Source organism: Myotis yumanensis, unplaced genomic scaffold (genome assembly GCF_028538775.1).
Source record: "Myotis yumanensis isolate MYYU_CA2020_CCGP unplaced genomic scaffold, mMyoYum1.0.hap1 SCAF_7, whole genome shotgun sequence".
NCBI classification, from domain to species: domain Eukaryota; kingdom Metazoa; phylum Chordata; class Mammalia; order Chiroptera; family Vespertilionidae; genus Myotis; species Myotis yumanensis.
The window spans coordinates 25,624,397-25,650,202 of record NW_027223758.1 but is presented as its reverse complement, the minus strand read 5'-3'; the positions used below and the strand labels follow the sequence as shown (position 1 = coordinate 25,650,202).

The 25,806-nt window shown below is 41.3% G+C and overlaps 1 protein-coding gene across 1 annotated transcript in view; it reads right to left on the bottom strand.

The window, feature by feature from the left end:
* PAK5 (p21 (RAC1) activated kinase 5) overlaps positions 1–25,806 on the bottom strand; it is a 241,800-nt gene that overhangs the window by 5,844 nt on the left and 210,150 nt on the right. Inside the window, exons 5-8 of the mRNA XM_070419915.1 lie at positions 18,360–18,851; positions 15,765–15,898; positions 12,790–12,916; positions 812–937 (exon numbers count right to left, since the gene is read on the bottom strand). Of these exons, the coding sequence (XP_070276016.1) occupies positions 812–937; positions 12,790–12,916; positions 15,765–15,898; positions 18,360–18,851 (879 nt within the window). The remainder of the gene's footprint in view (positions 1–811; positions 938–12,789; positions 12,917–15,764; positions 15,899–18,359; positions 18,852–25,806) is intronic.

Here is a 25,806-nt window from a genome sequence, read left to right as displayed (position 1 = left end):
TGCTCTTGGGACCACAGTGAGAAAAATAAGTTGAATGCTCATCCAAGGGCAAGCAAACAAGGGAAAGAGAGCAGAGCCCACCTTAGCTTATGCCAATATCCTCAGCCCATGATCCATGCCACCTCTTCTAGGCTTCTCCTCTCTTAGGATCACCTTCTGCACCATAACATGTGGGAACACTGCCAGCCCAGGAGTGAGCCCTTTGTTGTGTGTGTGTTCCCTTGCATGCTTCAGAGCTTCTCCTCATACTAGTCCCTCTCCAGAAGGTCCCTGTTGTCATGTGGCTAAGCCTGATCCCTTAAAAAAAATAATGAGCAATTGTTTCCATTCCAGAGGAAAGAGAAATTATGCCATATCTTGAAATGTCATATTCCTATATGATTTTTTTCTACAGAAAAACATTATTGCTCATCCAATTATTACCTCCATTTTGTGGAGCTTTCTCTGACCCTCTATCCTTTGAATCATCACACCTGCTCATCTGTGTGTGTATCCGGCCACTTTTCTAGTTGCATTACCTTGCTCTGTGTATGCCTGCCACGGAGGGTGGGGTCAGAGTTTGAATCAATCTCCCCCAGTGTCCATGGTAGGATCTCAATAAACTCTTGGTCAGTGTTGTGGCAATATTCTCAGTGCTGGCCATTCTCTCTGCTGCAACCTACTCTGTAACAAGTCCAGTGAATGGGGGTCACATGTAGAGTCAAAGGTCATCACCCTGATCACTTCTGGTCATTAACACCCTCAGAACTACTATATCCCATCCCTGAGCCTATCCAAGCTCTGCCTCTCTCAGTCAATGTCATCCCCTTACCTCCGTCCCGTACGGTAGTCTAGAAATCACTTCCGGTGCCATCCAGTAGGGGGTGCCAACCAATGATTTCCTCTTCGGTACCTCTTTGGAAACTTGAGCACAGAAACCAAAGTCAGATAACTTTATCTGGAAAGGAAAGGAAAGCAACAAACTTAAAAACGCAGGCTTGGAGATGTAGAAACATATAGAAACTTTCACATTCAAAACAAAACAGTCTCATTAATAGGCCCCGGGAATACTATTGGCAGAGGGGTTGTCAGACCCTTTTATTGGGAAAGCATGAGCCATTTTAGTAGAATAACTATCATGGCCCCACCATGAGAGTTTAAATCTTTACACTCCTGCTGCTTATATCTTTTATAAAATAATGAAACCAAAAATTGACTCAGAAAATACACTAAAAGCAACAAATTCGTTAAAATTCAAACACACAACTTCAATGTAATAGATGAAGTTTAAGTAAATTGCTATTCTCAATGAGAGTTTTGTACAAACTGTTACTACAGGTAAGGTTCTTTTGCATTGAACACATTTATTTTTTTTTTAATTTTTTTTTTTTCGCTGAAAGTATTACAAAGGGTATTACATAAGTGTCCTTTTCCCCCCCCCACCCTTGACAAACCCCTGCCCTCTCTAACCCCCCAGTGTCTTATGTCCATTAGTTATGCTTATATGGATGCATACAAGTCCTTCGGTTGATCTCTTACTCCCCTCCCTCCTGTCCCCCAACCCTCCCTGGCCTTCCCACTGCAGTTTGACAATCAGTTTGAGGCAGCTCTGCCTCTGTATCTATTATTGTTCAAAAGTTTGTAATGGTCTTTATTACCCATGAATGAGTGAGATCATGTGGTATTTTTCCTTCATTGACTGGCTTGTTTCACTTAGCATAATGCTCTCCAGTTCCATCCATGCTGTTGCAAATGGTAAGAGTTCCTTCTTTTTTACAGCAGCATAGTATTCCATCGTGTAGATGTACCACAGTTTTCTAATCCATTCATCTACTGATGGGCACTTAGGCTGTTTCCAGATCTTAGCTATGGTGAATTGTGCTGCTATGAAGCATTGAACACATTTAGATTTCTACAGTAACATGAGAGATTCAAATAACCAAACTTATTTCTGTATGTGAATTATTGTAAGGCCTCATTTACATAGGATGCTTTAAATATTGGCTCCCCTTTTCTTTTTGTTTTCCTCCTTTGTTCATGACAAAGTTACCAATGTGCACATCAGCCTTTTCTCTGGCTCTACATCTGCTGCTTATACCTTAAATATTGGGCTACCTAGGGTTCAGGTCCAAACTCTCACCTCTTCTCTTTTTACATACTTTCGCTGGACACACTTTTGCCTCCCATGCTTAATGCAGATTGCTCTCCTCCATTCTAAACCTATACTTCATCTAGTGTATGTTTTCATATGGGGTTAATTTTGGTGAAAGATATAACACCTGTGTCTAGATTTAATTTTTGCATGTGCATATCCAGTTTTTCTGCAACATTTGTTGAAAAGACCATCTTTGCTTCATTGTATTGCCTTTACTCTCTTGTCAAAAATTAGCTGAATATAGTTTTGGGGCATATTTCTGGGCTCTTTATTTTGTTCCATTGGTCTATTTATGTGTTCTTTTGCCAATACCACCTAGAAAGCTGACAGTGTGGCATTGTCACTGAAGGTGGGTAGTGTTAGTCTTGAGATTTTGTTCTTATTCTTCAATATTTGTTTGCTATATATTGTATTGATCTTTTGCCTCTCTGTATAAACTTTCAAATTGGTTTGTGAATCTCATAAAATAACTGCTGGGATTTTGACTGGGATTGCATTGAATTTATAGATTAAATTGGGAAGAGCTGCAACTTGACAATATTGACTCTTCCTAACCACGAACATGGAATATCTCTCCATTGATTTGTTCTTTGATTTCATTAATCAGTTTTGTACATATAGATCAAGTATATACTTTGTTAGATTTATACCTAAGTATGTAAATAGCATTGGTTTTTTTAAATTTCAAATTCCACTTGTTCATTGCTAGAATATAGGAAAGTGACTTCTGTATATTAACCATTTATCCTGAAACCTTGATATAATTGTTTATTAGTTCCAGGGGTTTTTCTTGTTGATTCTTTTGGATTTTCTACGTAGACCCATCATGTCACCTATGAACAAAATTAATTTTATTTCTTTTTTCCAAATCTGCACATATAGGGTGTCCAGAAAAAGTGTATATATACATTTTGAATAATTATAAAGGCAGTGGTTTATTAAAATGCACTTCATTTTCAAAATTGAGTTATTAGCTGTGAATGTGTATACACATTTATTTTTTCTTGTCTTATTGCATTAGCTAGTACTTCTAATATGATGTTAAGGATTGGTGAGAGGAGATATTTTTGCTCTTTCCTCATCTTAGTGAGAAAGCATATTCAATCCTTATGCATACCTAAAAGTCTACTTGCCCCAAAATTTTTCTCAGGAGCCTATATTGATCTCTCCTTTTCCAAATCTGAGAGAACTCAGCACTCAATCTTGAATTGTTTTCTGATGTTGATTTTTGTCCCTCTGGATAGAAATGATATTCCTCAAGGGCAACAGCTCTGCCTTTCACTTGTGAAGCCTCAAGAGTTGGGAAAGTAGTAGATACTAAAAACACATGCTACAAGATAGATTTGATTTTATATTGACATACCCACACACATATATATGATAGCAGGTCATTAATAGACACATTGGTGCTCTATCATCATTGATTTACTTATTGAAGACAGCTGTTTCTAGAATCAAAGTTAAATCACAGATGAATTAGGGTAATGTTTTGGAAATTATTAACATGTTTTTTTTCTTCTTCCATTTCCTTATTCATGATCTTCTCCTTAATCAGGCCAATATCAGTATGGTGTGATTTGGAGTGGAAGGAGATTAGATTACTTCAGATACATGCTAGAGAAAGCTGGTTTAGTGGAGAGATGATTTTATCAATTGCTTTGACACATCAAGAGCCAAACACAGATTTCCCTGTGGTATGAAGAAGAGAGCTCTGGGCCATGGCAGTTGGTCTATAATCCTTGTGGCCCTATTTTAAAAGGAGTCTACAATTCAGAGAAGTAAAAATTCCTACACTCCATCCCTTTTAGCCTGGGATGATTTGCAGAAGAGAACAAAAGAGCAGCAATTTGATTATGTCAGGCCTCAACTCTTTATTATACATCACTTCCCACCACTCCAACAGATGATGGTGGGCTTCAGATCTATCTGAATAGTATAAATCCCCATACGAAGAAGGAAGAGGAAAAGCCACATGCATCTGTCTTCAGAGGCAATATTCAAAATATTTACTAACCATCTTCATCTAGACCAATCAGAATCTAGGCATAAAGTTAAGTGGTATCCTGAAATTATCTTGGGCATTACCATACTTAATGAGGCAAAGGGGGTCAGATACTCCAATGGCTTGAAACAGTGGACAATAACCAATAAGCATGAAAATATTGCAATATTTTAATAATGAATATAAATATGCTAGTTAATACTAGTTGAACACCAGCCTTGGCTATGCCCAATATGACCTCCATGAAGAGAGTGGGTGGAAGTGAATCTAAAGCAATGTTACTGGTTCCCATGAAATCATCATTAACTTATTTAAGGCAGCTGTTTTGATCATTAAATATCTGAATAGCATACACCCCCACAGAAACAAAGGAGAGGATCTTTGTGTAGTGTGCAAGAATCCAGAAGCTCCACCAAATCTGTGAATGGGGAAGTGCCCAGCTCAAGTCTATGGTTGACATGAGGAGGCAGCTCCAAGGATGGCTTTCAAGTCTTGTGGCAGGAGGCTGGAGTTGTGAGGTACAACAGAGGCGCTCTCCTGGAAAGCCCAGCAGTTGATGGAACCTGTTAATCCTCAGTGGTCACTTCTCCAGGTAGCAGAATAGGCCAGTTTTGTCAAGGCAGGGACCAGAGAGGAACAAGAAGATAGTCTATCTACTTCACCCTGAGGTCCCATAATCCACATTTGTCCCTAATTCTCCCGGAACTACCTTGAGAAAGATGGGGGTTCTAGGAGTGAAGAGATAGTAGGTGGTTTTAAAGACTGAGGTTTTAAAGGTAGCACTTAAACCTTATAATAATGTGGTTGAACTTTGATAGACAATTTAAATATTTAAGCATACCAAATCTAACTGATTGAAATTTAAAAGATTTTTTTAAAAAATCTAGCCCATGGAGTTTTATTTAGAAGTCTAGGTTAGTTTTTTAAATCAATGAAATTATAATTGTGTGTGTGCCTGTGTGTGCAGTTATTTCCAAAACCTGAGAATAAGTAAATTTGTAACCCTACTACACAGATGGAAGAGGAGGAACAATTTGGCCAATACATTTTATTTGCCTGTAAATTTAAGAGATCGACATAATTAAGGAGGTGAATGCATTTGCATTTTGGTATTGGCAGTCTTTAATGTCACTATCTCTAGAGTGGTTTTCTCTTTCCGGACATAAAAAAAGGACCCCAAACCTGCCAGACTAGTAATTATCTCCCTGACAAAATGTAAGATGAGAAATGGAAACTCGGCACTTGGAAAGCTAGGCCTGTTCTGTTGTGGGAGTCTAAGTGCTTCTGCATAATTTTTTTTTTTTTTTACTCATCCAAGTACATAAAAAAGAAAATTTTCTAAAAGAACATAATTACACACAACATTCGTCCAAATAAATCTGCAAGTAGATAATGAGAACTCAACTAATGACTATAATAAGGCATTGTAAGCAGATCTTAAAAGCAAATAGCATAGACTCTAAGCTGAGCCTCATTTTATTGTACAATGTGTCTACATCAGAAACCATCTTAGTCCACTAATGCAGTTAGGCTAAGAGAACTGTAACTAGCACACTGTCTGCCCCCTAAAAGGAGAAGATGGAGATTATTCCATGGGGGCCAGACATCGAACTTGAGCTTAGAGCTCAGAGAAAGCTGCTGTTTAAGCCTGAGAACCTATCCATCTCCATGTGTCCTGGCTAGGAATCAGAGGCCCCACAAAAATATGGAAGGTGGGGCAAAAGAGTCTATTCACAAGATAGCTACAGGTTTACAACAGAAGGTAAACCCACATTCTGTAAATTGCATACACTCTACAGAATTCTTGTGGTGCAGAAGATACAGTTCCCTTCATTTATGTTTGCCTTTACTGCCTTTGCCTTTGGGGTCAAGTTCATAAAATGTTCTCTATGACCAAGGTCCATAAGTTTGGTACCTATATTTTCTTCTATGTAACTTATTGCTTTGGGTCTTTGATCCATTTTGAATTAGTTTTTGTACAAAGAAACAAAACAGAGGCAGCCAACAGGGAGATGATATTTGCAAACAGTAGCTCCAGCAAAGCTTTCAATTTCCAAAATATATAAAGAACTCATAAAACAACACCAAAAAACAAACAACCCAATCAAAAAGTGGGCAGAGGACCTAAAAATACACCTCTCTCAAGAAGACGTATGAACAGCCAATAGATATATGAAAAAAAAATGTTCAACTCACTGGCAAGTAGAGAAATACAAATCAAAACTACAATGAGATACCATCTCACACCTGTTAGAGTGGCCATTATCAACAAGACAAGCAATAACAAGTGCTGGGGAGGTTGTGAAAAAAAGGGAGCCCTCATTCACTGCTGATGGGAATGTAGATTATACAACCACTATGGAAAGCAGCCTGGCAATTCCTCAAAAAATGAAGAATAGAGCTACCATATGACCCAGCAATCCCTCTCCTGGGTATATACCCAAAAAAACTCGAAATCAGGTATGTATTTGCAAAGATATATGCATCCCTATGTTCATTGCAGCATTATTCATGGTGGCCAAGAGATGGAAACAGCCAAAGTGCCCTGCAATAGAGGACTGGATAAAGAAGATGAGGTACATATACACAATGGAATACTACTCAGCCATGAGGAAGGATGAAATAGCACCATTTGCAACAACAGGAATGGACCTTGATAACATTATGCTAAGTGAAATAAGTCAGTCAGAAAAAGCTGAGAGCTATATGATTTCACTTATATGGTGACAGGAGAAGATTTGATTTTGGGTGGTGGGTACATGGCACAATATACAGATCTTATAACTCACACCTGAAACCTATATGTTCATGTTTACCAATGTCACCCCAATACATTTAATAAATAAATTAAAAAACATTTTTGCATCTGCTCCAGGTTTTTGCAGGGATGCTTTTGAGCCTGGCTCCCAAGGGCTTCATATAATGCAACGGTACACAGTGTGCAGCGTCAGCATCCCCTGGAAATGTGTTAGAGATGCAGATTCTTGGGTACCACCCAGGATGACTGAATCAGAATCTCAGGAGGTGGGGCCCAGAGGTTTTGGCGTTCACTAAAGTTTGAGAACCGTTTTAAGAAGAGCAACGACCCAGGGACAGAGGAACAGAGAGGTAACGAAAGAGGCCAGACTGATGATGATGACCCCAGCTAAGGCCCACTTCTTCAGCTGCCAACCCCAAAAAGAGAGGGAGGGCAGCACGGTGGCTAAGCTGGAACAGCACGGGGGCCTCACCCAGTCCCTCTGCCATTTGACAGAGTGCAGAGAGCAGTAGAAACTTGCCCGATGCTGCACAACAGTATTAGAGCGAGACTCAAACCCGAGCTCCTGACTTCGCCTGCTGTGCTTCCTGTATTAGGAAAAGTAACCTCTGTGGAGTGGCGGGGAAGTGGCACAGCCAGAGGTTGGGTGTATCTCAGATTATTGGAAAAGAATGCATTTAATTTGTTACTACACAACCAGCCCTACATGATATACTAGATGAGCTTTTCAGGATGGAAGGACACTAGACAGTAACTTGTATCTACACAAATAAGGAACACTAGTAATTATGATAGATGCAAGTTAAAATACAGAATAAATGTATTTTTTTTTTTGTAAAAAAAAAAGTGATTTAACATGACCAAATCTCTTTAAGAAGATCATTTGGGAAATAACCATCAGGTCTTCTTCTAATTATACAATTCTAGTTATTTGAGAAACAAAAAACTCAAATGTCTAAGGGAGCCAGGAAAATAATATCAATGAATTAAATGGCCCATGTGGAGACAGTGGACAACAGGGGTACACAGCCTTGGTAAAGAGACACTGACTTCCAGCTGATTATCAGGGGCATAGTAAAGAGGCGTGGGGCAGTCATAAAGCGCTGGTTGCCAGTCTATGCCCCTTACCTATCCCTTACCCTCCCTTCAAATCCTATGGGAGAGAGCGCGCAGACATGGTGCATTGTCTCTGGACATTATGTTAGTTTGGGTTCCTGCAAAACACACCCCAAGTCAAGGTTTCAGTGCTGGGGAGGTACAGGGGACACTAGTGGTGAAATGGAGAAGTACAGCAGGGAAGGGAAGGCAGTCAGTCAAGGGTTAAGTCATTACCAAGCAAGTTACCACAGTGTGAATTAAATCTCAATCCTGCTGAGGAAGTCTGGGAGATGGTGGAGGACATGTGCCTCAGAGCTATTCCATCCAAAGGCAAGGCCTGTGGTTTTTACACACCAACTCCCATCATCCGTGTCTGGGCTGTTCCTGGGAGTGTTGATGTTAATTCCCTGGAATTTCCAGCCTGCTTTGAGCTAGAAAAGCAATAATGGTGGTCAGGGAAAGAGATGCAGGTGGTGGCATTTGGAGGTGGAGCTAGTGAGCACTGACATAGGAAGTCATGGGTGGGGGACCCGCAGTGTCTGCTTCAAGTGCCACTCACCCTCATCACGCCACCTCCATCATCGCCACGTGGGAATTCAGGCTCTGTTGTCAGATACTTTGTTTGTAGGGAAGACAGGAATCTGAAATTTCATAGGAAACCTCCCAATTTTTAAATTGTGGCAATCAATTCATAGTTAAAAAAAAAAAAAAGACCATAAAGATCACTTGTGTGTGTCCCTTTTCAATAGGTGCACTGGGCTTGATAGGTTTGAATTTCATTCCAGCCAATGAATTTGATAAAAGTTAATCACTCACTGTCTAGTGGCCCCTGAGTATCATCTCTCAAATGCAAGCCCCCAGCCAAGGGCAGATTATGGATGAATTTACTCAACGCTTAATTGCAAGGGTGGGGTGGGGACTGCCCTCACCCTTACTTCTGATGGTTTTACACAAATTACTTCATGTAACTCTTGCAACCACTCTGTGACATGCTATTTATTTCCCCCTTCAAACCCCAAACACCACATTCCCGTTGCTTAAGACAAAGTAGTAATTCACTAGATATTATTTCTGCCATGGAAAAATAGTGAATGATTTACTTTCAGTTGATAGCAAATAATTTCCCTTCAGATCTTTGAAGAGGCTAAAAAGAATTTATCCTTTTATTTCTGAATAATTTCACTGTCTTTATTTATTTATTTATTTTGAAAATAGAGGCCCGGTGCACGAAATTCATGCACTGGAGGGGGGGAGGGGTGTTCCTCAGCCCAGCCTGTACCCTCTCTAATCTGGGACCCCTTGAGGGATGTCTGATTGCCCATTTAGGCCCGATCCTTGTCGGGGCAGGCAGACATCACTCTCACAATCCAGGACTGCTGGCTCCCAACCACTTGCCTGCCTGCCTGCTTGATTGTCCCTAACCGCTTCTTCCTACCAGCCTGATCACCCCCTAAACACTCCCCTGCAAGCCTGACCGATGCTTAACTTCTCCTCTGCCTGCCTGATCACCCCTAACTGCCCTCCCTTGCTGGCCTGGTCGCCACTAACTGCCCTTCCCTGCAGGCTTGGTCACTCCTAACTGCCCTCCCCTGCAAGCCTGGTTTCCCCCAACTGCCCTCCCCTTCTGGCCTGGTCACCCCCAACTGCCCTCCCCTGCCGGCCTGATCACCCCCAACTGCCTTCCCCTGCAGGCTTGGTCACCCCTAACTTTCCTCCCCTGCAGGCCTGGTTGCCCACAACTGCCCTCCCCTGCAGGCCATCTTATGGCCCCATGGGGGTGGTCATCTTGTGTTTGGAGTGATGGTCAATTTGTATATTACCTCCTTATTATATAGGATCATTAGAAGGTAGCAAAGAAATGTGCACCCAACCCTCCCTAATGTTAGTATCTTATACAACTACTAGAGGCCCGATGCATGAAATTCGTGCAAAAGTAGGCCTTCCTTCCCCTGGCTGCTGGCACCAGATTCCCTCTGGCACCCGAGACCTGGCTTTCCCTCGCAGCCCTGGCTTTCCCTCGCAGCCCTGGCTTCATCTGGAAGGTCATCCGGAAGGACATCCATTCTAATTAGCATATTATGCTTTTATTATTATAGATAGTTCAATATCAACACCAATAAATTGATGTTGGTACAGTCCCTAGAGCTTATTCAGATTTCATCAATTATATCTGAACTCATGAGTGTATTTAGAATATGTATGTGTTTATATATTCTGTAATTTTATTACATTGCAGCCTTGCATAATCATGACTACAATCAAGTATCCAACTGTACCAAAACCATAAGACTCCCTGGTGCGGCCACTGTAGAGTCACATACTCCTAATCCCTAAACCCTGGCAACTGCTAATTTGATGTACATTTCTATGATTATGTTATTTCACAAAGGTTACATAAATGAAATTATGCAGTGTGTATCCTTTAGATTGGCTTTTTTTCCCCCACTCAGTATAATTTCCTTGAGGTTCATCAAGTATCCACTTACTCATTCCTTTTTTTTTTTTTTGCTGAGTGGTATTCTATAGTACAGATATACTACAGTCTGTTTAACCATTCACCCTTTCAAGGACATTTGGGCAGTCTCTTGGTGGGGGTTATTTTGAATAAAAATGCTGTAAACATTTGTGTGCAAGTTTATGTGAAGAAATAAGTTTACATTGCTCTGAAGGGTATGTCACATGATAAGTCCACTGTTAGTTTTGAAAGGTAATGCCAATTGTTTTTGAGAGTGGCTGTACCATTTTACATTCCCACCAGCCATGTATAAGTAAGCGGGGTTATCACTATTTTTATTTTAGCCATTTTGATAAATGTGTAGTGGTATCTTGTAGTTTTAATTTGCATTTCTCTAAGGGCTAATGGCATTGAACAGCTCCCAACCCTTACATCTAGGCTTGACTGTGTGACTTACTCTGACTAAAGAGACATTAGCAAACATGATGCAAGTAGAGGGTTCAAACTCGTGTGTGCATTGGGGCCTGGCTGTCTTGCTGCTCTTGGGAACCTTGCCACAGGCAGCACATGAATAGGCCTGGCCTAGTCTACTGAGAGATGAGTGATGCCAAGCCGTTACCTCCACTGCCCTGGCTGAGTACCAGCCAAGTGCCAGACAAATGAGTGAGGCCGTCAACTGCAGACTGATCACAAATAAAAAGTGAGCTCAGCTGATGCTCTCACATGGTGCAGAGATGAGCTGTCCCAGCTGAGGTCAGCTCATAGGCTGACTTGGAATTATGAGCAAATATATAGTTGTTGTTTTAGGCCACTAAACTGTAATTTGTTATGTACCAAAAGCTGACTGCTATATACTCTCTTTAACAAATTTTTTTTTAATTAAAGCAATGCAAAAGCAGAATTTTAAACTGCCCATTAAACATAATCCAAAGTTTGCAATTATATATACATTTATGTGTGTGTATACACACATACACACACACACACATTATTACAGCTGTTCATTTGGAAAATAATACAATAATTAATAAGTAATACCAGAATAAACTGTATCACATACAACTGTAATATATATATTTTATTTATATGTATGAACAAAATTCATATATATATATATATTTATATATATAAGAATTTTCTGCAATAAAATTGACAATCTTTTTACAAGAAAACCAAAGTGCTTGGGCATTTTCTTCTGGCTGCCCTCTGACCATTCATGGGCAAATTCTCATGTGACATGAATGTTTTTCACATGGCTGAGCTTGCTGGGTTGTAACAGACAGGTCATTAAAGGACAGCTGGCTGCATTCATCCCAGAACTATTACCTCTGGTGGAAGTTTCAGGGAGGTTAAAAGGACCTAAATAGTGAAAATCTATACTTCGAAACTCTTCCATTTTAGCCTTCATTGGAATATCAACTCATTCTTTTCTTGGCTGTGGAATTCTGTGTTCATTTGTACCATGGTGAGCTGATGAGTTTCATTAGCATCCCTTGAGTAGGTTGCAGTGATGAGAAATGCAGAAATCTGGGGCTGGAGAGATGCTAGTGTGATGAATTATCTTCCATGTTTCCTTCTAGATCTATTCTCCTACCTTCTCTGAGCCCTGGGAGGCCAACCTGTGTTGACTGCATGGATGACCTCTGATTTGCTTTTGCCAATAGGTAGCACCAACAGGAGACTGAACATTAGGAACAGAGGGAGGTTGGGGTCCTTATACACCAGCTCCCATCCTGCAGGTTCCCTGTGGTCTGGCTTCCACCAAAGATCAGACTCCTGCCATGCATCCCTCTTCACACAACAACCTCTATTTCCAGGTTCTCGTAACCAGTTCCCACCTCACCCCTTCCGATAAGAGTGGCGCTCCATTCTTGAGCACCACACTAATCCTCATGCGCTTTTCTCATCCCTCACTTTTCTGCATCTGCCCACACCTTATTAAACGCTCCTCAAATTGTCCACTGCAGTTTGACATCTGTTTCTTGCAGGAATTCTGATGGATACTGCAGATACGCATAGTCACTAAATAGGGTGGACAAAGCCCTAGAAAAGGTCTCCGCCAACAAAAACAGGAGCATGGAAAAAAAATTCTATAGTTTCTATTACTGCCTACACTCATTGTTAAGGTGAAAAATTATCCATCAAATTCAAGTCACAGGTAATTCTGACTAACAGGATGACACAGAGGATGGTAATTTCCTTTTTGTAAGCCTTCTGGGAAGGGCAGTGGGCGACTTGTGACTAAAAAATTAGTGTTATAAGAAGTGTTCATAGGAGAACAATACCTAAGACAGACAAAGTGACAAGGCAAAGCATGGCGGGGCCAAACAGGAAGATCTTACCCGTCCATCGCTTGTCAGGAGGATGGAGTCACTCTTTATGTCCCTGTGAATCACTCCTTGGTTGTGAAGGTAGGAGAGAGCTCTCAGAACCGACAGACACACAGTAGCTATCTGTTCTTCATTCATTCTAGAAAGGAAACAACATTTAAGGAACAAGGACAGATTTAAGAACATCCTTGACATGATCAAAAGAGGCAGCTCTCTTGAGTTCTAGTAAATCAGCCCATGCCTGGAAAACCTATAGGCAAAGAAAATGAAGTCATTGGCATCTGATTTGCAGAACCTAAGGCTGGGTACCAGGATGCCAGGGACCAAATATAAGCCAAGGGCAAGAGACCTCCATTTGCTGGCTTCTGGGTCATGACTGCAAATGCACAACCTTGGACACCTCTAGGTAATTCCTTAGGTATTGCCAAACCTCTTGGGTCCTTCAGAGGGAGTGCACTGAATAGAACCAAGGTTCCAGCTGTATCTGCTAGGTGACCTTGAGCAAGTCCTTTAATATCCTCGGGTCTATTTTTACTTACCTTGGAAATGGGAACAACCATGGTTTTCACCAAGGCTGGACTCAGGCAAAGTGGCCTTTGGATCTCTGAGACTCGCCCTGCCTCTCACTAGCCCTCCCTCATCTTCCTCCTGGAACTGGAGGTTTCTTATGCTCCAGGTCCTTCTGTCAAGGACATTGGACCTGCTAAGTTAGTTACTAATAACTGAGTGTGAATGAATGATCCTGTAATACATGGGCCATGGGAATGAGAAAGGCAAGTACAGCACCAGACCTGTGCTCTTACATATCATGGCTGCCCCCCTCTGAAGAAGGTGTCTGGTTTCAGAGGAGATTGCACAGGTGTTATGAGGTAGTTATTTCTAACCTGGGACTTTCTTGACAGAATGTATCTGAGTTTTTTCATTTGATACAAAATAGGGATTGAAAAGAACCTTGACCAAGGGAGAACTCTAGAGACATGGATCACCATCGGACTATCCCTAGGGCAAGAAAGAAAGCCTCTCTTTTAGATATATTTTTTATTAATCCTATTTAATAAAAGCCTAATATGCTAAGTGTCCAGTTGTTTGGTCAGCTATTCAATCAATCAAAACGTAATATGCTAATGAAGTGCTAAGGCCGCTCAACTGCTTGCTATGACCTGCACTAACCACCATGGGCAGACAGTCAACTGGTTGATCAGTCGCTATGATGTGCACTGACCATCAGGGGGCAGACGCTCTGACCAGTAGGTTAGCTTGATGCTGGGTCCGGCCATCGGGACTGAGCCAGATGGACCAGACACACCCCGGAGCCCTCCCACAGTCCCTCCCTGGCTGGCCAACCTCCCATGTCCCTCCCTGGCCCCGACTGTGCACTAGTGCACTGGTGGGGTCCCTTTACCTGGCATGTCCCCTCTCACAATCTGGGTTGATGGACCCCTTTCCTCGCCCCTCCCCACCCCTCCCCCTACACTAATTTCGTGCACTGGGCCTCTAGTTGTTTTATATGTAAGTCACATTTGTCTTGTTCTTAGGACTCTTCAGTATATTTGTTTCTGCAAATTAAGATGATCTTATGTATTTTGCAGGGGGGGCATGTCAATGGCTATACTGCAGAGTCCTCCCACTGAAATGTTGGTGGAAAAACTTCAGTGTCCTTTGGTTTTGAGATGGTCTACTGCAGCCAGAGAACTGCAGACATCATGATCGAAATTTTGCCTCATTTTAATGGCGAAACAGTAGCATATATTTTCTTCACAGGGTTTCCCAATGCTTGTTTGCATTCCCCCTATTGTTTTTCATCTGGATTCACTAATGATTTGGGCGCCATTTCAGTGAAATTAGCTTATATCCAATGCCTCTCCTTCATGACTATCCTCTTAACTCTTTGGCACTTTACGTACCAGCAAGACTAAACTTAAAGTTTCCCAAATGTAACATTTTTTATCTGTTCCTTAGAACATTGCTTCTCCAAATGTGGTCCATGAATGAACAGCTTGGGCATCACCTGGGAGCTTTATAGAATGCAGAGCATTCCTTCTCTCCACACTGAATCAGGGTCTGTCTTTTAGTAAGATCCACAGGTGGTTTGCATATTAAAATTTGAGAAGCACTGCCTTAGCATATACTCTTTCCTCTGACTCCAATGTCCTTTTTCTCCCACTTTCTGTCTAAGTGAACTGTTTATCTCTCAAAACCCATCTCAGATATCCCCCCCCCCACTTTTTTTAGAAATCTTTCTTGATACTCCCTGATAGAGACATTCAGGAATTCTTCTATGCTGTCTACAAACATCTTTCTAATTCTGCACAGGTAGTAAAGTATTTGTTTCTAATCTGTGACTTCCTTGAGGGAATGGTTCTCAGCCTTATTTGTGTCTTTTGTATACCAGCATATCGGAAACAGCCCGATACATTAAAATGATGAATAAACACTTGATGAAATGACCACAACTGTCATATCAGGGAAGTACATAGCAGGTAATTACAATGGTAATTAACTACTTGCAAGACACTTTAAAAACAGAATTGAAGAATTTTTCTGTGTTATATAGGTTTGCTATTATGACATAAAACTTTGATCTCCCACCTCCCCTTCCTTCTCCAGGTACGCTTGGTGTATCAACACCTAGCAATGGCATGGCAACTCAGGACAATGGAACTTAGTTTTAGATATCTATGTAGAAATGGAAAATTCTATTAGTCACCAAAACTTCATTCTCAGCAGCTTGGTGATTTTTAAAATCAATGGGTATTAATGAACTTCTGGAGGGAAAGGAGAGTGTTAATTGAATGAATGAACTATATATACAGGATATTATAATAGGCACCTAGGGAATACAGAGGAAGAGGGAAGTCATGACCTTGCCTGCAAAGTGCTTAAAATTTATGAATAGTTCATAGGATAGTCATTGTGGCTTCACCCTGGAGGAGAATAACAAATATCTTGCATTGTTTGCCTGGATAATAATAATAAAAAAAACTTACCTGGTATGAGTGACAATGTCTGTCAAGGCACCACCTTCTAGAAATTCCATGACCACCCAGAGCTCGTCACTGACAAGATAGCTGTTGTACATGTCAACCACATTGTCATGGTGGTAATCCCGCATTATCACAACCTGGGCAAATGGAAAGAGACTTTTTGACTTGTGACAGTGAAATGTGGCTTCCTGTTCGCTTGGGGTGACATTTGTGCTGTGAGTACAATAGATTGAGAGTTGCTATTAGAAATAAAGGCAATCAAGTCAGCAAATTTAGAGAAAATGGCAAGTCAACCAGGCATTGGTGGGGCGGTTGGGGAGAATAAGGAGTGAGAATAGGCAGAACCAGGACAAAGGTTGCATCCACAGAGGGGGCTGAGCTGCCTGTTCTGGGGGGATGTGGTAAGATATCCCTAAGGATCTCCTTTGGAAGGCACCATCCATATTCTATGGTTGGTTAACTCATGGCTAAGTGAGTAAATGGTGAGTCTCACAAGTGAATGAAGTAAACAGTTACTAGGGGTGGGGCCATGTGATAACAACTTAAAAATTTTTTAAAAATATATTTTGATTGATTTCAGAGAGGAAGGGAGAGAGAGGAATATCAATGATGAGAATCATTGATCGGCTGCCTCTTGCATGTCCTCTACTGGGGATTGAGCCCACAACCTCGGCATGTGCCCTGACTGGGAACCATGACCTCTTAGTTCATAGGTCCACACTCAACCACTGAGCCACACCAGCTGGGCCAAACTTCACTTCTTGGGAGAAGGTCTGGGTTGAATTTGAGAGAGGTTTGGGCTGAATATAGAGGATGGATCTTGAAGGTAAAAACAAATATGGCCCAGGCATCAAAAGGCTAACTAGAGTCTGTTTGCTGGAGAAAGCTTCCAGGAATCACTGCCCTGTGGCTGCTTCTGGTGACATTTTTGGAATTAGCATTGAATAATGAATTATAGAGTTGTTTATATGAAATTATATTTGCCCTGTCTGTTCCTGCATTGCAAGAAATACATTGCAAAAATTAGGAATGTGGACTGGGAAAAAGGTGAAGCCGACTCACCTGATGCTGTCTGCGAGGTTCAGAGCATGGGAAGGAAATGGACACCTTGGGAGCTGGAGATCTGTGGGGCGCTGGTGGCTTCACATGAGCCACCGAAGACTCCAAAGTCGCAGCTGATTGCATGTTTACAGTGTCTGTTTATTGTTCTGAGAGCTATATGTAGGTGTTACATTCTTTGCTAAAGATGGACATGTTATCTAACATTGGAATCCTGACTTGATATCTTTAAGACTTAGATTTCTCATCTACAAAAGCTCATCTCTCTCTTCAAGACCCCCTATAAAATCATTAAACATTCCAAAATGTTTTGTCCCTGGACACAAGTGCTCATTTTTCCTTCCTATGTACATTTGGGAGCTCTTAAGTGATAAGCAAGTTTAAAAGATAATCTAAGAAAGTGAAAAAATAGGTGCAACAAATAGATAGAAATGGTTAATTTCTTAATGTATCAAGATTTCTTACAAATCAATAGGACAAGTGCTACCACTCTAATTGAAAATGGTGCAAAGGCCATACAAGTCAATATAAAAATATAAATATGAACTGTAAACATTTAAAAATAGATTCAGCTTCACTAGTAATAACATGTTAATTAAAGCAGTAAGATTTATTCATGTCTATCAGATTAACAGAGATAACAAGATAGCATCCAATGCTAGTGAGGGTAAAACAGGATTATTGGTAAGGTCCAAATTGGTACAAACTCTCTGGAAATGATATACTACTTCCCTAAGTAGAAAAAATATAGAAAGAAAATACTAAAATATTATGGAATATTTATTGGTTGTAGAATTATGAGGCTTTTAAAAATATATTTTCTGTATATTCTACAGGAAAAAATCATTATCGCTACAGTTAGGAAAAAACATTTTAAAGTTCCTAAAGAGTGATAGTTAGTCCATTGTTAAACTCACCTTTGTTTCTTGTGATGTAAAAAAAATTGGCTACAAAGGATATGGAATGTAAAATATACACTGAGTGGCCAGATTATTATGACCACCCCATCAGTACTTCATTGACACTTCCAAAATTACTGAATATTGAAAACTTCCTAAGCAAATACTCTCAAGGTTTTATTATTATTATTATTATTATTTGCATAACTAATTCACTTCATTGTACTGATGAGGTGGTCATAATAATCTGGCCACTCAGTATATATCTACCTACATAGAGTAGCATGAGGCTTTAGAATCTGACATCAGCCTGCTGCTGTATGACTGTGGGCTAGCCATTTAACTAATGCGAGTCCAGATCTCCTTGTTGCTATGGTGATGACATCTTTCTGTTTCACAGAGTTGGAAGAATCACACCAGATCAATGCTTGGCACAGTGGCTTATACACATGAAGTACCTCCTAAAGGTAGCAGCCATACGTGCATAGAAAGAGACCAGAGGGAAGGATTATGGGGGACGTTATTATTTTAGTTTATATTTTCACTGTTTGCTAATGTCCTAACATGTACATGTACTATTTTTGAAATGGGAAATAAGTGTTATGTAAGTGAGAAAGGATGATCTGGACATGCCATCTACCTCATTAAAAAGCAGCTCTCGCCTCTGCTGCTTTCGAAGGTCCATTTTCTTCACTGCAACTTGTTTCCCTGTGTGTTTCTCTGTGGCGATGCACACGATGCCGGTCGACCCTTCCCCGATTTTGATAAAGTTGTCCAAGTACTCCCTGGGGTCTCCTGGGCTGACCACCAGCTGCAGGGCAGCCCGAAACTGTTCGTGGGACACCCTAGAGGGCTGCTGGTCTGAGGAGGAGCCCCAGCTGGGTGGGGGGTAGGTGCTGGATGAGATGCTGAGAGAGCTCAGGTAAGAAGCGGTGGAGATGTACTGTGAGCTGGTCTGTAGGGAGGGGTGGTGGTACAGGGTGGCTTTGTGGTACCCAGATGGGTACTGGTGGCTGCTTGAGGAATAGCCTGCTTTGCTTTGACTTTGAGGTAGTTTGGCGGGGCCCCTGGGGTAGGTGTCGGACCCTGACAGTGGAGGGCTGAGAACCATCTGTGCTCGATCGTAATCCACCTGGGGAGACAGACAGGGATGGAGAATATCCGCCTGTTACATCTGAACACCACAACCAGTTGGTTAGGGAGCTAACACACGGCTGGTCTGAATGAAGAGCGCCACTGCACACCTGGTCATGGGTGAGGCTTACCTTTCAAGGCCCCGGTCATCCCTGCTCCCACCTTTTATCTGACTTCCACTCTCCCCATCCAGCCTCTTTCTTTCCCTTTCCCTATCAAATTCCCCGGAAGCAGACTGTGAGGACTGGATTTGAATGCAAGTAGCGAGTAAACCTCTGGCGTTACGAAGTGAGACAGGAGAGAGGAAAATACCAATAAAAGATGAATGTTTATAACCAAGTTTTATAAAAAGTATGTTGGTTAATTTTATGTTTGAGCTTGGCTAGGCTATAGTACCCAGCTGCTTGGTCAAACACCAGCCTCAATGTTACAGTAAAGGTAATCTAAGATGTGATTAACATTTAAATCAGTAGACTGAGTAAAACAGATTACTCTCCTTAAGTGGATGGGCTGCATCTGATCAACTGAAGGCTTTAAGAGAAAAGGTTGAGGTCACCCAAAGAGGAGGGATTTTTTGATCTAGATGACCCTTGGACCCAAAACTACATCAATTCCCCCCAGAATTTCTAGCCTACCAACCAGTCAACAAGATAGACTTTCCAGCCCCCACAATACTGTAAACCAATCCCTTAAAATCTCTCTCTGTACACACACACACACACACACACACACACACACACCCCTTCCTGAATTCCCATACTGAAGGGTACTATATACTATTCACATACATAACCCAGCATGTATATAAAAGGGAAAACATGGCTCCTTACTGAAAGCTTTTATATTGTAGTCTCCCCTCACATTCCAAGGATACATGCTTAAAGCCCTGGAGAGTACAGAACACAGCATTTACTGTTTTCTCCTATACATACATACCATTTTACTTTAAAAAAAAAACATTTTACAGCTTCTCTTTGGTATATTCAAACTGCAGCATCACTACTCCTGCACATTGGCTTCCTTATTAAGTAAAGTAAAGGTTACTTGAACATAAGTACTGTGATATTGAGACAGTTGATCTGATAACCAGGACAGCTACTATAAGTGACGAATGGGAGTGGTGGAATATACAGCCTGGAGACACTGGACAGAGAGATGATTCATGTCCCTGGTGGGACAGAGTGGGATGGCATGAGATTTCATCATACTACTCAGAATAGTGTTCAATTTAAAACTTACAAGTTGTTTACCTCTGGAATTTTCCATTAAATATTTTCAGGCAGCGGTTGACAACTGAAACCACAGAAAGTAAAACCATGGATAAGGGAGGCTAGTGTATAGCATTAAGCTAAACATATGCAATGTTCTCACTAAATAAGTACAATAGAGTTGAGAATAACCAAGGTTTGCAGGGAGTTGTGCGTGAAAGAGAAATTTGGTCAGCCCTCAAAGAGACACCAGCAAAGAACATTCCAGTCTGATTTGAAGAGTGGATTAAGGGAATTTGCAGGAGAATGGGGAGGACAGACACAGCAGGGGTAGGGAAAGCCAGAGAGAGGCTTGTCTGACACTAAGTATAGGTTCCAGCAATCACCCTGTTTCAGGTATCAGAAGGAGCTCTAGTCACCCCTGGAGTGATTGAGATGAGGGATGGGAAATATACAACATCATACTGTGATCACCTCATTGCTCAGGGCAGAAAGTGCTATTGATCAATGAACTCTTTCTGTAAGATCCTGGTGACAACACAGTGCCAGATACATAGAAGATGCTCAAAGGTTTGTTGATGGGACCTCAGGCTCCTTCTTAACACAGTGCCTCAGAAAGTCTCCACCACTCTACTGGGATGTACATGGAATAACATTTACATACCTCCTCACCCCATCCACCCCAAAGATCTAGGTCTACTTTAATATGGTGTCTACTGACCACATGTGGCTATTTAATTAAAATCAATATAAATGAAATGAAATTAAGATAAAACTTCAATTCCTTAGTCATATTAGCTACATTTTAAGCATTTTTTAACAGTCACTGCATCAGCAGCACAGGTAGAGATTTCCATCACTGCAGGAAGTTCTATTGGGTGACACTCTTCTAGATGGATTAATTGCTCCCAGTCATTCCATTCATTGATTCATTTATTCTAGCAACTATGATGTGCTAGGCATTATTGCAGGTACATTGAGAAGGTCCAGTTATAATAAAAATGCATGGTATTTCTGCTCTCCTGGAGCTTATATTCTAGAGAAGGAGACAGATGATAAATAAGTAAACCAATACATAGACAGTATGTGGTCCAGTAGTGATAAGTGAAATGAAGAAAAATAAAGCAGAGTGAGGGGGTTGAGAGGAACGAGGTGCCATATTGGACAGGAAAGTGCTTTCTGCTCTGAGGGGGTGCCATTCAAGCAGAAACTGGTTGAAGTGAAGGAACAAGCCCCATGAATGTGTGGGGAGGGCACGATCCAGCCAGAAGGAGGAGCACAAGTAGGATCTCTGAGGCACATATAGTCTTGAGGAACAACATGGAGGCTCTCCTGGAGTGGAGAGGGAGACAGTTTGGAAGAATGAACAGAGAAGTAGCCAAGAGCCAGAAGACCATGGAAAGGATGCTGGCCAATTTTCTGAGCTAGGTGGGAGCCACTGGAGGTTGCAGAGCAGAAAGGAGCAACATGATCTTGACTCCGGATGCTGGAGAAGAGACTTTGGTGGTAGGAGTGAAAATGAGGATAGCAATTGACTGCAGTAAGCTAGTCAATGTGGGCTGAGATTAGGGTGGGTTCTGTAGAAGGGGTGAAGAGAGGTGGGATCCAGGGTAGGTCTGAAGATAGAGCTGACAGGAGTTGCTATGGATTGAATTAGAATCTGTAAGAAAAGAATTAGAGATGACTCCCAGGACTTTGGCCTGAACAACAGTCCATTTAATGATTTGAGAAGCACAGGAACAGGAGTAGGTTTTGGGGTGTGGTAATCAGTCTCCATGGTGGCTCCCAATGTCCCCTGTCTCCTGACATTTTTTTTTTATTTTTTTTTTATTTTTCGATTAAAGTTTTACAAAGGGTATTACATAAGTGTCCTTTTTTTTCCCCCCCCGCCCTTGACAAACCCCTACCCTCCCTTACCCCCCAGTGTCTTATGTCCATTAGTTATGCTTATATGCATGCATACAAGTCCTTCGGTTGATCTCTTACTCCCCTCCCTCCTGCCCCCCAACTCTCTCTGGCCTTCCCACTGCAGTTTGACAATCAGTTTGAGGCAGCTCTGCCTCTGTATCTATTATTGTTCAAAAGTTTGTAATGTTCTTTATTATCCATGAATGAGTGAGATCATGTGGTATTTTTCCTTCATTGACTGGCTTGTTTCACTTAGCATAATGCTCTCCAGTTCCATCCATGATGTTGCAAATGGTAGGAGTTCCTTCTTTTTAACAGCAGCATAGTATTCCATCGTGTAGATGTACCAAAGTTTTCTAATCCATTCATCTACTGATGGGCACTTAGGCTGTTTCCACATCTTAGCTATGGTGAATTGTGCTGCTATGAACATCTGGTTACATATATCCTTTCTGATAGGTGTTTCTGGTTTCTTGGGATATATTCCTAGTAGTGGGATCACAGGGTCAAATGGGAGTTCCATTTCCAATTTTTTGAGGAACCTCCATACTGCCTTCCATAGTGGCTGCACCAGTCTGCATTCCCACCAGCAGTGCACAAGTGTTCCTTTTTCTCCACATCCTCTCCAGCACTTGTCGTTTGTTGATTTGTTGATGATGGCCATTCTGACAGGTGTGAGATGGTACCTCATTGTTGTTTTGATTTGCATCTCTCGGATGATTAGTGACTTTGAGCATGTTTTCATATGCCTCTTGGCTTTCTGAATGTCCTCTTTTGAAAGGTGTCTATTTAGATCCTTTGCCCATTTTTTGATTGGATTGTTTATCTTCTTTTTGTTAAGTTGTATGAGTTCCCTATAAATTTTGGAGATTAGGCCCTTATCAGATATGACGTTGGCAAATATGTTTTCCCAAGAGGTGGGTTTTCTTGTTGTTTTGTTGATGGTTTCTTTTGCTGTGCAGAAGCTTTTTATTTTGATGTAGTCCCATTTGTTCAGTTTCTCTTTAGTTTCAACTGCCCTAGGAGCTGTATCAGTGAAGAAATTGTTTTGGCATATGTCTGAGATTTTGTTGCCTTTGTATTCTTCTAGAATTTTTATGGTTTCCTGTCGTACATTTAAGTCCTTTATCCATTTTGAGTTTATTCTTGTGTATGGTGTAAGTTGGTGGTCTAGTTTCATTTTCTTGCATATATCTGTCCAATTTTCCCAACACCATTTATTGAAGAGACTATCTTGGCTCCATTGTATGTTCATGCCTCCTTTGTCAAAAATTAATTGAGCATATTGGTTCGGGCTAATTTCTGGACTCTCTATTCTATTCCACTGGTCTATATGTCTGTTCTTGTGCCAGTACCAGGCAGTTTTGAGAACAGTGGCTTTGTAATACAGTTTGATATCTGGCATTGAGATCCCACCTACTTTGTTCTTTCTCTCCTGACATTTATATCCTGGTATCATCCCAGAATATGATGGGAATGATAGTAAGTGCCTTCTGAGGCCAAAAAAGTCACATGGTGTCTTGACCTTTTCTCTTGGGTCACTTGCTCTGGCTTTCTCTAGCTGGCATGTCATGAGAACACTCAAGAATCCTATAGAGAGGTCTAAGTGGCAAAGTCTCCTGCCAAGAACCAGGTAGACTGAGGCCTCCTGCCAGCAGCCATGTGAGTCATCTTGGAAGTGATCCTCCAGCTCCAGTCAATCCTCAGGTGACTGCAGCCCTGGTTGACATCTTGATTCCAACCTCAGGACAAAATCACCCAGCTAACCTAGCCATGGTGACCTGGTGCACAAAGAGTATGTGAAATAAGAAGAGCTTATTATTGCTTTAAGCCATTACATTTGGGGATAGTTTGTTACACAGCAATAGATACCGAATACATGGAGGGAAACAGAGTTCTGTTAGGATCATGTTAAGTTTGAGAGAGTTATTAAGTAAGCATCTATGTGGAGATGTCACTTAGGTGATGTAGACATGCCTGCGTCCAGAAAAGCATTGCCACTAAAGACATGAATCTGATCAGTATTTAGTTGGCATTACAAGCCATGATGTTGAATGTGTAAGAGAAGGTCCAAGGACTCCAATGTTTAGAGACCAGAAAGATCAGGAGAAGGATTGGCCAGTGATATAGGAAAGAAAGTAAGGGACTAGGGTGCCCTGGAGCCAAGGGAGGGAAGTATTTTGAGAAGAAAAGAGTAATGAAGCATGTTGACTGCTACTGAGAAGTCAAGTAGACTGGGGCATGTTGCTCACTGGATCTGGTAGCATGGTGGTCATCTGGAGAAAGGCTGATGTCCCAAGCTCCTGTGCCATCACACAGCATGACTAGAAGCTTATTCCACAAATCAGGGAGCAAGATCTGCACACAGTGGGATCCTTAAAATTTCTACCATGGCCTGGCTGGCATGGCTCAGGGTTTAAGCGTCAACCTGTGAACCAGGAAGTCACAGCTCAATTCCTAGTCAGGGCACATGCCCAGGTTGCGGGCTCGATCCCCAGTCTGGGGTGTGTAGGAGGCAGGCAATCAATGATTCTCTCTCATCATTGATGTTTCTATATCTCTCTCCCTCTCCTTTCTTCTCTGAAACCAATAAAAATATATTTTTAAAAATTGCTACCATGGCACCATTCTCAGTTCTCCTGTTCATGACCCCACACGACAGTACCGCCCTGCTGCACAGCTGGTAGTGCAGCCTTCCCGGCCTGGAGAACACCCTCGCAGGTGAGTCCCGCTCTCAGACAGCCTCCCACCCAGCAGCAGCGACCAGGGAGCTGCTAAGCCATGTCCTGTCCTGACTGCAGAGCAGAGAGAACACATGCTTTTAAGGGACATACATGTTAGGGCTGAATTCTGACTCTGATGGCTTTAGTCAAATCACTTACCCCCTCTGAGCCTCAGTTTCCTCATTTGTAAAATGGGGATCATAATATCTCCCTCACAGGGCTTTTATGAGGCTTAACTGGGGCAACCTAGAGCATCCGAGTGTTTAAGAAAACACACCCTGGGCTCGAAATCTTTTATCTGCCATTTAGAAGTTGTGTGACATTATGCAAGTTATTTAAATTCCCTGTACTTCAGTTTTCTCATCTGTAAGATGGTAGTAATAAGAGTAATTCCTACTTCCGTAGGTCACTGTGAACTCTGAAGTATTGAATACACATCAATATATTCTAGGTGGTGGTATTATATAAAGTGCTCAGCACAGCAGTGGGAATGAAAGAAAAAGTAAATAGTAATTACAATATTAATAAAATAGCTAGCACTTATTGAAGCTGTACAAGGTACTAGTGATATATATTCTTATACATTAACCCTCAAAACAATCACAGAGGTTCCTTTAATTACAATATATGAAATATCATATTACAATTAAAATGCTATATTCAAAAGCAAGCTGATTTTTTTCTAAGTCCCTGGAGTTTGGCCATACACAAGGAAAACTGGTGCATATATGTGATGACTGTAGGGGGAATAAAATTTCAGTATAAAATAAAAAATTGGGTTCTTTCTATAAACTAAGCTTGCGATTAGCCAAGCCCAGGCTAGTCACAGGCAAGTGTGTGAACAGAAGAGGGGTGTATTACTTTTATTTTGAAAAGCTGTCCTGGGAACCATCAAGTGCCACCATCTTCTAGTGTCTCCTTGGGAGATTTCTTCCTCTACTTTAAGCAAAAGTGAATTCATTCCCCATGAGTCTGGATAACTTATAATATATATATATATATATATATATATATATATATGTTTTTAAAGCCTCACTTGAGGACATATTTATTGATATTTAGAAGAAGAAGAAGAAGAAGAAGAAGAAGAAGAAGAAGAAGAAGAAGAAGAAGA